Source organism: Callospermophilus lateralis, chromosome 16, assembly GCF_048772815.1.
Source record: "Callospermophilus lateralis isolate mCalLat2 chromosome 16, mCalLat2.hap1, whole genome shotgun sequence".
Classification (NCBI taxonomy): Eukaryota; Metazoa; Chordata; class Mammalia; order Rodentia; family Sciuridae; genus Callospermophilus; species Callospermophilus lateralis.
Window position 1 is genome coordinate 23,892,301 of NC_135320.1, and position 16,344 is coordinate 23,908,644.

Here is a 16,344-nt window from a genome sequence, read left to right on the forward strand (position 1 = left end):
TTATTCATCGTTAGTGAAAACAGCTGTTCCAGGTCCATATGTGGCAATAAACTGTTGGAGCTGTTTCTGGCACTGAGTCAGATAGAGATCCCTTTGTTGTAAGTACTCTTCATTGTACAGTTCAAAGGGAAATACTGCATTTGGAGCAACACAAAATACAGTGGCCCCTAAATGAAGAAGGAAATATAGTATAAATGAGAAATATTCCTTAAAATGCTAAATAATAATTCATTTTCAACTGAAATGATGAAAGTTTTTAATACATTTTTTAGATGTTGATGAACCTTAATTTTATTCATTTATTTATATTCGGTGCTCAGAATCAAACCCAGTGCCTCTCACATGCTAGGCAAGCACTTTAATCATTGAAATATTATTTTTTTGAATACCAATATGATGCACTGGAGAATAAACAGAAGCCCCAAATCTACAAACCTACCTGATTATCTATTTTCTTTTCAAATTGAACAAGTGACCTGTATGAGTCTAGTTCCTTAATGTGCTCTGGATCTGACTGATCCCTCTCATATTTTTTAAGGATTTAACTCCTTCAATTTCATCCTACCCCCAACATCCTTTTTTTTTTTTTTTTTCCTATTTGGTACCAGAGTTGAACTGAGGGGTGCTTAGCCACTGAGTCATCCCCAACCCTCTCCCCCTTTAAAAAAATTTTTGAGACACAATCTTACTAGGTTGCTTACAGTCTCACTAAATTACTAAAGCTGGTTTTGAATTTAAGATTCTGCCTCAGCCTCCCAAGCTGCTGGAATTACAGGTGTACACCATCATGCATGGATGGGGTCTTGCTATGTTGATCAGCATGGTCTTACACCAAGCCTCGCATTGCCATCTTTTTGTAGTATTACTGCATATCATATGATTTAATACCTTATGTATTAAAAAGATAATAATCCCTTTTCAGACCCCACATTCTTCTTCAGCTAATGCTCAGTTTCTTTGCTTGTCTTCATAGTCAGCATCTCAAAGTTCTCTGTGCTATCTCCATATCTATTCCCACTCAACAGCTCTCTAAATAGTTTTGATCATGGCCACCCACCAACCTCTGGATTATCAAATCTTAGTAGGCTATGATACAATTGGCCAATCTGTTCCCTTTGGAAGCCCTCTTTTGGCTTCTGTAACACTACTTCATTTTCTTCCTACATTCTAGCTACTGGTTCTATCTTTGTTCACCTTCGTCGACCCCATTTCTGAATATTGGAATTCACTTTAGTCCCTCTAAGGTGATTTCATCCACTTCTTGGCTTTGAATACCATTTCTATGCTGATGGTTGCTAAATTATATTTCTAGGTTAGAACTGTCCTAAATTCGAGTTTGTGTATTGATTTCTCTGTAGAATATCACAAACTTATTATAATTTGATTTTTCTCCCAATCTCTTTTATTCCCAGTCTTGGTACCTGGTTGCTCAAGGCAGAAACTTAGGAATTTTCCTTAATTCCTCCCTTTCCCTCTCTCTACTCCTGCACCCAACTCTAACTCTAGTTCATGAGCAAAACCTATTGTTTTTTTGCATCCAAAATGTATCTCTAACCCAATACTTTCCATTTCTACTACTTCCACCTAGTCAAAGCTCCTATTATCAATTGCCTGGACTATGACAATAATTTCCTAACATCTTTTTCCACCCTTTACCCCCTCCAGTCCATTCTTTAGATCCACTATAGACAATGATACTTATATATAATTGATCATATTAGGTTTCTGCTTCCTGTTATACTTGGAATAGAAACCCAATTTTCTACAAGTGTGTGAGGCTTTACAGTAATTAGCCCTAGCCTGGCCCTCTTTCATTTTCTTGAAAAGTACCTACACAATATAGTTTCCCTCTATCTGGATTTCTCATCCTTCAAGTTAAATAACTATTACCTCCTTAAAGATGTCACCCTAAAATCCAGTCAAAATCAGTCCCTTTTATCTTTTTTTTTTTAAAGAGAATTTTAATTTTTTTTTTAGTTTTCGGCGGACACAACATCTTTTGTTTGTATGTGGTGCTGAGGATCAAAACCGGGCCGCACGCATGCCAGGCGAGCACGCTACCACTTGAGCCACATCCCCAGCCCCTCCCTTTTATCATTTTTTAAAAAAAATTTTTTTTAGTTGTAGATGGACACAATATCTCTGTTTTTTGTTTGTTTATTTTTATGTGATGGTGAGGATTGAACCTAGTGCCTCATATTTGCTAGGTGAGTGCTCTACCACAGAGCCACAACCCCAGTCCCCCTTTTATTATTCTTGCTTATAACAGCCTGTATATTTTCCTCATAACCCGTCTCAATTTGTATTATATATTAGTATATTTACATTTTTTATAATTTTTTTTTGTAATTGTAGATGGACAGTATGCCATTATTTTGTTTATTTTTTTAATGCAGTGCTGAGGATCAAACTCAGTGCCTCACACGTGCTAGGCAAGAACTCTGCCACTGAGCTACAGCCCCAATCCCAGTATATTAGCTTTTTAATATCTGTTCTCTCACTAGGCTGTAGACTACAATGGAGTATAGACTGTCTATTTTTTCACCACTGTATATCAGGGACCTATTACCTAGTTGTCAATCAAGTTGAGGGGCAAGGGTTGTGGCTCAGTGGTAGAGCTCTTGCCTAGCATGTGTGAGGTACCTGGGTTCTATCCCCAGCACCACATAAAAATAAACAAAAAAATAAAATAAAATATTGTGTCCATCTAAAAATATTTTATACAGCTAAAAAAATATTTAAAAAAAATTGTTGCCAGGCACGGTGGCTCATGCCTGTAATCCCATTGGCATGGGAGGCTGACACAGGAGAAGTGCAAGTTCAAAGCCAGCTGAGGCAACAGTAAGGCACTAAAGTAATTCAGTGAGACCCTGTCTCTAAATAAAATATAAAATAGGGCTGGGGATGTGGTTCAGTGGTCAAGTACCCCTGAGTTCAATCCTTGGTACAAAAAACAACGACAAAAATTGATTGATGTACTGACTGGACAAAATAATATGAATATTGAATTCATATAATGATAATTACAAAGTATAACAGCACATAACATACTAATTTTAATATATCAATCCTTAAATTATCATCTTAAAATACCATCATAGTTTTACTTTATAGTATACAAATAATGTAAAAAGAGTAAATTAATTTTAATAAGGTAACATACACTAGGAACACACGAGGAAACCCAAGTGTGGCTTTGTATAAAGACTGCCTATTCTTCTCATGTCAATTCTACCTAAGAAAATCATCCCTTGGAATCATTTTCCTCTGTGTTTAAAGTAATATTTAATAATCTCTTAACATTAAGATTTAAAATTATATGTGTAACTGAAAGTCATTATGAAAACAAAAGTAAAATTTTTTTCACATAATTTTGATTCCTTCAAATGCTTTATGGAAATCTCTTTTTTTTTTTTTTAATTTTTTAGTTGTCAATAGACCTAAGATTTTACTTACTTACATAAGTGCTAAGAATGAAACCCAGTGCCTCACACATGCTAGGCAAGTGGTCTACCACTGAGCCACCAACCCAGCCCCTTCATGGAAGTCTGGGTTTTTAAAAAATATTTTATTTTAGTTGTAGTTGGACACAATATTTTATTTTTATGTGGTGCTGAGGATTGAACCCAGGGCCTCACGTGTGCTAGACAAGCACTCTACCGCTGAGTCATAACTCCAGCCCCTTCATGGAAGTCTTGACAAAATAATCACAAAGTAAAAATATTCTGTCATTCTACTACAGGAATTCTAATATTATAAAATCATAGTTATTCAAACCTTAGTTTTTAAGTGTTTTTTTTTCTTCCAAGAACTGAAGATTAAACCCAGGGTCTTGCACATGTTAGGCAAACACTCTATCACTGAGCTACATTTTCAGCCCTTTCAATCATCGTTTTTAAATTCACAGACTTACTTTTTTGTTTTGATTGTTTTCTTTTTGTACCAGGGATTGAACCCAGGGGCACTCAACCACTAAGCCAAATCCCCAGCCCTTTTTATATTTTACTTTGAGACAGGGTCTTGCTAAATTGCTTCGGGCCTCATGAACTCAAAATCCTCCTGTCTCATCCTTCTAAGCTGCTGGCATTTCAGGTATGCACCACCATACTTTTGTTTTATCACTGAAACAGATGTGATGTAACAGTTGATGGCAAATCATTATAAAGTTTGCAGCATTTTTTCCCTTAATGATAGATAAAATAATGTATCTTGGATTTGATGAAATATTGTCTTAAATAGAGATTAAAAGAAGAATGTAAAGATAAAGCAAATTAAAAATATTTACATATCCTTCCTATTATTTAGTATTGATTGGGAACCAGTTTTTCTATCTTTTGGTTAATAAAACCAAATTCAGAATGACAAGTCTTTCTGGTAGTCATGAATCTCTAAGGCACACTTAATAAAACTTAAAATCTCTTCCTAGAAAAGGGCACGCATACCCAAATTTGTATATAACTTAAGGATCAGCAAGCCTCTAGGATTCCAAGCATCCATGGATCCCAGGTAAAGAATACTTGATTTAGGGCTGGGGATGTGGCTCAAGCGGTAGCGCGCTCGCCTGGCATGTGTGCGGCCCGGGTTCGATCCTCAGCACCACATACAAACAAAGATGTTGTGTCTGCCGAAAACTAAAAATAAATAAATAAATATTTAAAAAAAATACTTGATTTAGGAGCTGGGATTGTGTCTCAGTGGTAGAGTACTTGCCTAGCATGTGTGAGGCACTAGGTTCGATTCTGAGTACCGCATATGAATACATGAACAAAATAAAGGCCTGTCAATGTCTAAAAAATATTTTTAAAAAAGAATTTTGATTTAGACAATTATAGAACAGGTTATAACATTTTAATGGATCTTTGGAATTAATTTGGAAATTAATGCAATATAAATGTAATGTAAAGTAAATTTTTGTTTATTTATTTTGGTATCAGGAATTGTATTCAGGGGTACTTAACCACTGAACTATATCCCCAGCCCTTCCTGTTTTTTATTTTGATATGGGCCTTGCTAAGTTGCTGAGGCTGGTCTTGAACTTGATTGAAATCTTCCTGTCTCAGCCTCCTGAGTTGCTGGGATTATAGGACTTGCCCCCATGCCCAGCTATTTAAAGCAAATTTGAACACTAAACATCCACAGCAAAGCTACTACTATTAATACTTTCAAGTCCCAAGACTAGAACAAAAATCTGGTTTGAAGCATTATATCTCTCATCACTATTAATATCTAATTCACAAAAACTTTGTGAGAATAACTTTACTCATCCTTAAGAGCTCTTTTGTAATTTTAAGAGCAAAAACATAGTAGTTGCCATTCATTTCAAATGATTAAGTGCAGTAGTCAGTATTAAATTTTCCAATTCAGAGAAGGTGGTTATTTTGGCTATGTGCCTAACTCCACTGTGGGGGACTGCTTGGCAAATGTTGCATGTTTTATTTATCTTATTATTTATTTTATTTATTATTTTTAAAATTCATTTTTGCAGTACTGGATTGAACCCAGGGACACTACCACTGAAGTACAGCCCTAGCCCTTTTTCTTTTTTTTATTTCTGAGACAGGGTCTGGCGAAATTTCAAAGGCTGGCCTCCAACTTTTTGATCCTTTTGCCTCAGGCTTGCCTCCCAAGTTGCTGGGATTACAGGCATGTGCCACCAAATCTGGTTTGCATGTTATTTTAAAGGGAATATAAACTTAAATCATTTCATGTCTTGTATTAATAAGTACTCCTTCCCCCCTAGAATTCTTTAAGCAGCACCAAAGTTCAAGTATTGACGTACTCATGCATAATAAGGAAATAATGTTTAAAATATATTTAACAATTTAATAAATGAAGAATATTGAAGTTTAAATAAAATTATTTGTAGAGATCATTAATAATTTAATACATTACCATATTTCAATGTAAGAGATGTTTCAAATAATAAAGCTGCAATTAGTACATCTTCTTTGAGCACTTTATTCCTTAAATTCAGTCGTGCATGGGCTTCAGATAAGGAAACTCTAAGAAACAAAATTGATGCCAGTAAAAATATGTTGATATTACAAAAATATATTTTGGTAGAAATAAACAAGACACATAAGAATATGACCACACAGATGAAAGAACAACATATCCTTTTTTTTTTAACACTATGTTCTTTCTTTTTTTATACCTTTATTTTATTTTTATGTGCTGCTGAGAATCAAACCCAGTGCCTCACGCATGCTCGGCTACTACTTGAGCCACATCCGCAGCCCCAAGAACAACATATTTTTACTTTAAAAATTGTAGACCTTTTTAGAATATTTTAATAGACTATTATTTATAGACTATTCCAGGACAAGCAAGTATCCTCACTTACTATCAAAGAATTGGTTTCTATCCTAGCTGCTCCTCATCATTCCACCCAACTACTACCACTTAAGTTCTGTTCAGATAAATATGCAGTTGGGAAAGTAAACCTAACTAAATATCTTTAAGACACATCCTTAATGTTTTCATCTAGTTCTTCATCTATCTGATGTCTTTGTATAATCTTGCAGTTTCAAAAGTGGAAAGGATCTCTGAGTTCAAATTTCAAATTCCTATCAGATAAGTGAATTTTCTCTAAAACATCCTGGACTACTCATTATCCAGTTTCTTAAACTTCTAGAATTTACTGTTTCATGAGGCAATCTTTTCCTCTATTTTTAAAAATTTAACCAGCTTCTATTATCTGGAAGATCCCCCTTAAGCTTTCATTAGATGATGTAATATAACTGAATGACTCCTGGATTTGAGAATCAGAAAACCTATGCTGTTTCTCTAGAATTTTCTAGCCATGTGATTTTATATAAATTGACTAATGAGAATGTTTTAGAATTCAGCTATAAAACAAGAATACTAAGTAAAGGCATTTGAAAGTTTTGCAACTAACCTACAAAGCTTACATACATCTAAAGTGAAATTGGTTTCACTGCAATTGTCACTCACTGGTCTCTTATTCTATCTTTTTAAACTATAGAACAAGCATAATACCTCTCACATGTGATGGCCCTTCAAATATTCATGTAACTGGGTTGGGGCTGTTGCTCAGTAGTAGTGTGCACTTGCCTGGGATGTGTGAGGCTCTGGGTTTGATTCTCAGCACCACATGTAAATAAAACTCTTTTTAAATATGATATGTTGAGGCTGGGGATGTGGCTCAAGGGGTGGCGCGCTCGCCTGGCATGCGTGCGGCCTGGGTTCTATCCTCAGCACCACATACAAACAAGGATGTTGTGTCTGCCAAGGACTAAAAAATAAATATTAAACACTCTCTCTCTCTCTCTCTCTCTCACACACACACACACACACACTCTCTCTCTCTCTTTAAATAAATAAATAAATATGATATGTCAAGAGCATTGTAATGTTTTGAGCAACCAATAAAAAAAAGGTCTATCAACAACTAAAAAAATATTTAAAAAATATTCATGTAACTTTTATAGTTGCCCCATGTTTTCTTTTTTCCAAGTTATATATTCCTAGTACCTTTACTATGTCATAAGGGTTGGGGTTGTAGCTCAGTAGTAGAGCGGGGTTTGATCCCCAGTGTCAGGAAAATAATGAAAAAAATAGTAAGTCATGAGACATAATTTTCAGTCCTTCACCATCCTGGCTACCCTCCTTGTGAGGAAACAGGACTTTTAGAAGTTTAAAGCAATACAATTTGATCTGAGTATTTTAAATATTACTTCATAAAATGGAAAGCACTTTGTAATTGGTTGTTATTTTAAAAATGTTTAGCCAGGCTCAGTGGCACATGCCTGTAAATCCCAGTGGCTCAGGAGGCTGAGACAGGAGGATCACGAGTTCAAAGCCAGCCTCAGTAACAGTGAGGTGCTAAGCAACTCTGTGAGACCCTGTCTCTAAAAAAAAAAATACAAAATAGGGCTAGGGATGTGGCTCAGTGGTTGAGTGCCCCCAAGTTCAATTCCCAGTACCAAAAAAAAAAAAAAGTTCATCAGAGAGTTGATTTCTACCTAGGCTTATCTTTTGCATTTTTCAGCTGTTTGAAGATACAGCTGAAACAAATTAACTAAACATATCATAGACCTCTTCTTGATCTTTCCTGACAGTTTTTCATCTTTTTTTTATTAAATATTTTTAGTTATAAATGGACACAATACCTTTATTTTATTTATTTTATTTATTTATTTATTTATTTTAATGTGGTGCTGAGAATCGAACACACTGCCTCACGTTTGCTAGGCAAGCACTCTGCCAGTGAGCCACAATCTCAGCCCATCATCTATTTTATTTAATGCTACAGTAATAACAAGTTTATTTATTTATTCATTCATTCCTTCATTTAGTGGATTATTTTACTCCTGATCCATCTTATAATTTGTTGGAGATAATACTTTTTTTTTTTTTTTGGCGGGGGTAGGGGGTTGGGGGGAGGTGTACTGGGAATTGAACTCAGGGGCATTTGACTACTGAGCCACATCCCCAGCCCTATTTTGTATTTTCTTTAGAGACAGGGTCTCACTGAGTTGCTTAGCACCTCACTGTTGCTGGGGCTGGCTTTGAACTCTCAATCCTCCTGCCTCAGCCTCTGGAGCTGCTGGGATTACATACCTGTACCACTGTACCACGCTGGAGATTATACTTTAATATTGTAACAAATGAAGTAATTCTCTAATAATAGGTGACTATATAAATTACGGTAAAAGCATATCACAATGTCCACACATCACAATTAAGTTACATTTAATGATGTAACTATTAAAATGGAATAAGGTAATTCTGTATATGCCTGACTCTATTTGGGCAAAACATATTTATCCACATGAAAATATAGATGTATATATTTATAAGCTTATATATATGTTTAATACATTAATTTGGCGGGGGTCCCAGAGATTGAACTCAGGGCATTCCATCACATGCCCAGCCCTATTTTGCATTTTATTTAGAGACAGGATCTCCCTGAGTTGTTTAGCACCTCACTGTTGCTGAGGCTAGCTTTGAACTTGTGATCCTCCTGCCTCAGCCTCCTGAGTTGCTGGGATTACAGGAGAGTGCCACTGCACCCTGTTTAACACATTAATTTTAAAATATAACAGTTGAATAAAATATATTTTACATACCATTTTTAAATTATATATTATGTATATACTAACATTTGAATGGATAATTTCTGGAAGAAAACATAAAAACTGTCAACAGTGACTATCTCTGGGATAACAGTGATTATAAGAATAGATAGAGTTAGGATACTTGTCATTTTAGACTTTATAATGTCTGTACTTCCTTTTATAATAGAGATTACTTTTTAACATTTTAAGGAACAGTAACAGATGAGTCCATTAAAGTATTTAAAAGTACAGGAACAATATATTTAAGAAATCTTCTAGGTCCTACTACAAAATACTTAGACTATAAATATCCACATTTTAAAAAACAATCATTTGATATTTTTCTCAGACACATTATCATACAAGGGACCTAGTAAAATAAACTTAGTGAAAAGAATTATTAGAGGTTCATATGAATAAAAATAAATTATTAAGTCCTCTTAAATTCTTTTGGGACAAGGTATATTATAAACCAACCAATCAGCGATCAAACAGAGAAACAAATTAAATGGATAACATAAGTTAAATACACCACTTAAAAGTCAATACTGTCTTTAAAATCTTGAATTGAATACCTACAAATATTTTAATGCAGATGCTGACAGTTTTGATCCATATATAAAATCTGTTCTGATTCTGCGACTGGCTAGATAATAGCCATGAATCATTCTTTCTGCCTCCAAGCTGAATTCTACATCCAAATTCTTTGCAAAAGCCAGTAGCTAAATTAAAAGTGAAAAATTTAAGAGATGTAAGTTTTATTATAGAATCTATAACAAAAATCCAAAGTTTATTGATATCTTATATTTTGAAGTTTGCATATTTTAAAAAATTAAGTAAATATCTGAGGCCATCTCAAAGTCACTAGGCACTTTAAATCAGTCTTATGCTTGAAAAAAATATTAAAGTTTATCTAGAATAATCTCCCTCATGGTGCAAGTATAATGTATTTGAATAACTGACTAGTCTTTCAGTGAGAGAAAGGCTCATCTCCCTCAGAAGTTCATTTTTCTTTTGAATAGTTTTCTTTGACAGTTTATTTCCACATATCTTTCTTTTTCTGGCCCTAGAGCTACTTAGTTTTCTAACTTCCCTTCCTTCCTTTTAAAGAACACTTAACTGAACATTTGAAGTGAGGGAGGTACTACATTAACTGCTGTGATGGTGGGCCCTAGAGATTCAGGAAGATTTAGATAGAGAATAATTCTTTAATATAAAGATTGCCACTGTTTTCTCTTAAGTTTTTTTTTAAATAGTTTTTTTAGTTGTAGATGGACACAATATTTTATTTATTTTTATGTGGTGCTGAGGCTCGAACCCAGTGTCTCACACATGTGAGGCAGGTTCTTTACCACTGAGCTATAATCCTAGCCCTGTTTTTCTTTTCTTTCTTTCTTTCTTTCTTTTTTTTTAAATTTCTGAGTCCCAGTTCCTTATTAAGTCCTTATTCATGGCATAATTTCCAGATTTTTCACTATACTAGTTGTTTTCTACTTTTTCAATTCAAGAACTAAAGGGAAAAAAAAATAACTATAATAAGGTTGCTATTAACTATAATATTTGCATTTTAAAATATAACCTCTTAAAAAAAGTATATAGCTATATCCTGGATTGGAAATAACCTGTATGGATGTGTCCTGTCCTTATTCTCCTTGCACCACAATTCTCTCCAGGCCTTCATAACTGTATAATAATACAACTGATTAATTAATTAATAACATCAATATCCCTAAGTTTTATCCCATAATGGCATGATGATATACCACTTATATCGACCCTTAGGGGATATCTTGCTCTAGCTACTGGAAATGCTGTCGGTAATAGCTTCTAGCTGACATCTCCTTCAGGGATTGCCTTAGGACAGGTCACATGATATAACTGGTTGACACAGAAGTAAGGAAGGCATTATGAAGCTCCTCTCTGTTTGTCCAAAGCTAAACAACTCTGATTGGTCACCTTAGCTCCAGAGCTCCTTATAGGCCAGCAGAAGCTAACATTGGGCCTGTATGGCAGCTTGACTCCTCCCTCTGCTTAATCTGGCTTCATCCCTTCCTCAGGTATTGATAGAACTCCCTAAAACGCATTGGCACATTAAACTCCGCCTTCTCAACATGCAGGCTGCCTTCAGGAGAGCCCAGACTGCAACAGACCCACTCTGATTTGTGTGGTAGACAGATTTGTCTTGCAAACAAACTATTTTCACCATTTTATTTGTCTAGTAACATCTAAACTGTTTGTTACAGTCTGACAAATCAACTAAACTTCTGTCTGAGAGCTTCTTGGATTACTGTAAATTGCCAAATCCCTGTGAATCCATAATTCAGTTTTTACACTAGTCAAGCTGATCTTCTCATAGTTTCCATACATACTTATTTCAACTTCTGTGTCTTTGCACCTACTGTGATTCTTGTTTAAAATATACATCCTTACTGCCATTTAAATTTTACTTTTTCTTAAGGCCCAACTAAAGTCCTGCCTCCTCCATGAAGTTTTCCCAGCTCTTGCATTCTACATTGATATTTTCATTTCTGAATTCCAAAATACTTATAGTTGGCACCACTCACCTTAGCTTGCGTTGTTCCTTAATTGTTTCATGTATCTTGTTTTTATGTCAATTAAATAATAATTTTTAAAAAGTTCTATATTTCTATGCGAATATAAAAGAACAGAAATAGGCTAATATATGTGAAGTATTCATTACATATCTGACTAATAAATCCATAGTTTTTTGTTTTGTCACTTTGCAGGAAAAAATAAGCAAAAATTTCTCTGGGTCTATATCTAGTGCCCCAATTCCTAGAAACTAACTATTCTTATGTACTAAGAAAAAAAAAAAAAACCCTTACTATATCATAAATATTATTCATTTTCTATTCTAGTCTATGTGAACAAATAATGTTTTTAATCCATTTTAAAGTTCACCTTGCCTTTTAGCCTTTTACCCAGGCAATACGCTTATAAGGAAGACAGGTATGAAGAAAAAAAAATTTAATAGCCAGGTTTCCACTGCCAAATATCACCTGTGCTCCGCAGATATTTTACTATAAATAGATTTCTGAACAGTTAAAAGTTATAGATATCTGTAAGCCTTTAATAACTATGACAATGATTACTAAATTTATATCATTTGCTCCTGAGTTTTCTGAATATTCCACAAATGTTTTCATAATGTTAGGACATTATGGGCTAGTGAGTCATACTACATATTACTGAAAGTAAGAATTCTGAAAATATTCATATGAGGGAAATCCCTTTGAATGGTCTGTAAAATGTCAAAAAAAGTGTGTAAATATATATATTTATATATATAAGTATAATAAATATAAGTAATTTATGTATATATATATATATATATATATATATATAATTTTTTTTTTTCTGTAGAAAGGCTATTTATTTTCTGTAGAAAGGCTGTTTTTTTTTTTTTTTTTTTTTCAAAGCCCTAGTGATTTTGGACAGTGGTTCAAAGAATAATTTCCACAGTTTAGACATTTGGGGTGTTTTTTGTTGTTGTTGTTTTGTTTTGTTTTTTAAAGATGGAGTTTTGCTATTTTCCCAGGTTGGCCTTGACCTTGCAGTCCTCCTGCCTCAACTTCCTGAGTAACAAGGATTACAGGCACATGTCCTGTGCCCAGCTTAAACTCAATATTTTAATATCTATTTCCTTACATAGTTGTTTATCTAATCATAATCCTAAATGATTTCTATAAATGGCCTTAAAGTGTTTAAAATCTGGAAGCACTTGGAATAAAAGAATCCTACATGAAGAATGCTCAAAGAGACTTCTATTAAAGTTGGAAACGTTAATACGTGCATTCTGGATAACCACTGTATCTACCTTTACCTTTTCAAAATCTTCAGTTGTGAACTGTTTAGAAGCAAAATAAAATAGCCCTTCAGGATCAATAGCTTTCTTTAAAGTATGTTGCACAGTAGGAAAATGTGGGTGGCAAGGAGATGATTCATTGCAGTTAATCAGTAATCCGAATGTCTCTACAAGGTTAGCTGGAATCAAGCTGCAATCCTACATCAAACCAAAAGGTAACAACAGGCAGACAGTAAGCTACAGAATTTTCACAATTTGGAAATAATTAATTATAAATTGATTATTATATATAATTTATTGTTCAAAATGTCAAATATTTTATCAATTACAATTTAAAGCAATATGTAAATATTGGGAACTTGTAAAGAGTTTTATTTTTTTAAATAAAGCTCTTCATTGAGTATTATCTTACACATTATTAAAGACTTTCCAGTTACTGATTCAAATTTCTACTAAGAAGACATCTGATTTGCATGACTAAAAAAATCCTAAAATCAGGGATGGGGATGTACTCCATTGTAGAGCACTAGTCTGGCATACATGAGCCCCTGGGCTTAATTCCCAGCACAACACACACACACACACAAAAAAATAAAAATAAAAATAAAAAAATAAAAAATAAAAATGAAAATTTAAACAATTGGGTTATTATTGTTTGTAAAACCTGATATAAAAATGGGTTAATAACAAAACATTAAGAAGATATATCAAGGGCTGGGGATATAGCTTAGTTTGTAGAGTGCTTGCCTTGCATGCATAAGGCCCTAGGTTCAATCCCCAGCACCACAATAAAAAAAAAAAGAAGAAATATGATATATTAAAATCTGCAACAAAATTCCCTGAATGACATTCTAACAATTAAGTGTATACCTTACCATCTGACCAATTAGAGTGTTATTTTTCTGTGTATTTCTCCTTGAAGATGAATCCATATCAACAAAAGACCAAAAGCTGCACTGAACTGGAAAAGTCATTTGTTGATCAATATCATCCCCAAACTTCTTTCCTGGGATGTATACTGTAATGCTTCTGCTCTCCAGAACTAAGTTCAAAAGACATTATCCATTTGTTACTTAAGTTCATTTTGGTCTATATCTATACAAATTAATACCAAATATCATTATATAAAATTTTACTGTCTAAAATTCAGATGGTGAAGATAACTAAATTTGATTGTTTTGCAAAATATTACTAAATTAGAGCACCTGCCATAAAAAAGAATACGACAAGAAAAGGTTAAATGTTAATGTTTCCCATGACTTGATGAGAACTTCTAGTCCAAAGCATGTGGCTGAAATTGTGATTGGGCATCTGGGTGGACTAGGCAGAGGTCTAGAAGATTGGTCATAAAGAGTGCACTACAGGGCTAGGGTTGTGGCTCAGTGGTAGAGCGCTTGCCTAGCATGTGTGAGGCACTGGGTTCAATGCTCAGTACCACATACAAATAGATAAAATAAAGGTCCATCAACAATTTAAAAATATTTTTAAAAAGAGTGGACTTGTAAAGGAAGTTAAAATTAAGTGATGTCCTTTTATGTGGCAAAAAATGATAGCAAGTGGACCATCCATGTAGGAGTATGAGAGGAAAAGACAAAATGAGTACAATGAGTGGGAGAAAACATACTTCAAATTCAGTAATGTTAAAACCCAAGCCATCACTGTCCTCTGCTCCCTATGTCTCTATGTTCATCATTCATAATTGGTGGCATACCATCCATACACTTAAAACTTGAACAATAAATTGTGGAAACAGCCTATTGTCCTTTCTATCCTTCTTTCACCATTTATAATTAATCTAAATTCAATGCTATTCTTAGAATCCTACTTCCCAAATATATTTTTTAATTAATTTTCTTTTTATTCATGATAATAGTCTTGTGACCATATTTACTTTTCTCGTAGGTCATAGGATAAATGTATATTTAATTCTATAGAAACTGCTGGCTGGAGGAGTTTTCAAAATGGCCATACATACCTAATTAAAATTTTAAAAAATGGTGGTACCATTTGACACTCCCACCAATTCAGATACTCCACATCCTCAACAACGTTGTTGCCCATCTTTGTAAACCTGGCCCAACCAGCATTACCCAAATACCAAAACCAGAAAAGAAAGCATAAGAAAACAAAACTACAGATCAATATCTCTCATGAACATAGATGCAAAAATTCTTAACAAAGTAGCAGTCAAACTCAACAATATATAAAAAGAAATAGAGACCACAACCAAGTGGGTTTATCCCATGTATGCAAGACTCGTTCAGTGTTCGAAATCAATTAATGTTAGTTATCACATCAACAGGTCAAAGAAGAAAAACCACATGATCAGATTAATATATGTAGAAAAATCATTTAACAAAATCCAACACTCATTTATAATAAGAAATTTCAGGAAACTAGAAATAGAAGGGAACTTTCTCAGCTTAATAAAACATCACAAAAATTGTTCAGCTAACATCATACTTAATGGTGGGAAACTTGAAGCTTTCCCACTAAAATCAGGAACAATGCTTTTCAACATTATCCTGGAAGTCTTAGTTAACGCAATAAGACAAGAAGAAGAAAAAACTCTGGCCCAATACGAAGTAATCTCACATGTTAGAACAACTCAAAGCAAAGGCTAAAACATTGCATTTACATATTAAGTTTCTCTGTTTTTATTTATAAAACTGAAATGAGAAATGACATTTAATATAATTTATCAGTTGCTAAAAGTGTAATTCTATCAAGTAAAAAGTGAAAAGTAATTTGATAAAAACATTGTTTACCTGATTGAAGTTGTTCAAGTTTATCTTTTTTGTGTGAAGACAAGTCTCCTATAAAGCAGATACCATCTTTAGCTAACAAAGCACTGCCAGCTTGAATGCTAACTGCTCCAGTTCCATATTTATTTCTGGATAGAGTAGGAAAAATTTCAGTAGAGACTGGATGGCATATACCATGGGGAAAAAGGTTTATGCTAAAATTCAAAAGCCTAGAGAAAAAGAATTTATTCATTACTACTATTTAATATTTTATTTTCAGAAGTCATAAAGTATTAACAGATACACAATTAAATTGAATTTGATTTAGCATCTAATATACCTGTGTATACTAGCTAGGGGCTAGGTATAAGAACATGAAACTTGGTCCCCAACTTGCACAGCCCACTCTAGAAGAGACATAAAAAAACTAACATACAATGTGATAAGTACTAAAATCTTGTCTTTAGGACACACGTAAGTATTATTTTATAATAATAATAAGTGAGTATTATGGGCTAGGGTGGTAGCTCAGTGGTAGAGCACTCGCCTCGTACGTGCTGGACCCTGGGTTCAATCCTCAGCACCACATACAAAAAAAAAAAAAAAAAAGTGAAATAAAGGTGTTGTGTCCAACTACAACTAAAAAATAAATATATAAAAAAGTGAGTATTATTATTTTTTCCTGAGGAAA

The 16,344-nt window shown here is 33.8% G+C and overlaps 1 protein-coding gene across 1 annotated transcript in view; it reads right to left on the minus strand.

Annotated features, from left to right (window-relative positions):
* Positions 1 to 16,344, minus strand: part of Mcmdc2 (minichromosome maintenance domain containing 2) — a 33,312-nt gene continuing 16,968 nt past the window's right edge. Inside the window, exons 9-14 of the mRNA XM_076836210.1 lie at positions 15,678 to 15,883; positions 13,785 to 13,951; positions 12,928 to 13,107; positions 9,663 to 9,805; positions 5,893 to 6,002; positions 1 to 167 (exon numbers count right to left, since the gene is read on the minus strand). Of these exons, the coding sequence (XP_076692325.1) occupies positions 1 to 167; positions 5,893 to 6,002; positions 9,663 to 9,805; positions 12,928 to 13,107; positions 13,785 to 13,951; positions 15,678 to 15,883 (973 nt within the window). The remainder of the gene's footprint in view (positions 168 to 5,892; positions 6,003 to 9,662; positions 9,806 to 12,927; positions 13,108 to 13,784; positions 13,952 to 15,677; positions 15,884 to 16,344) is intronic.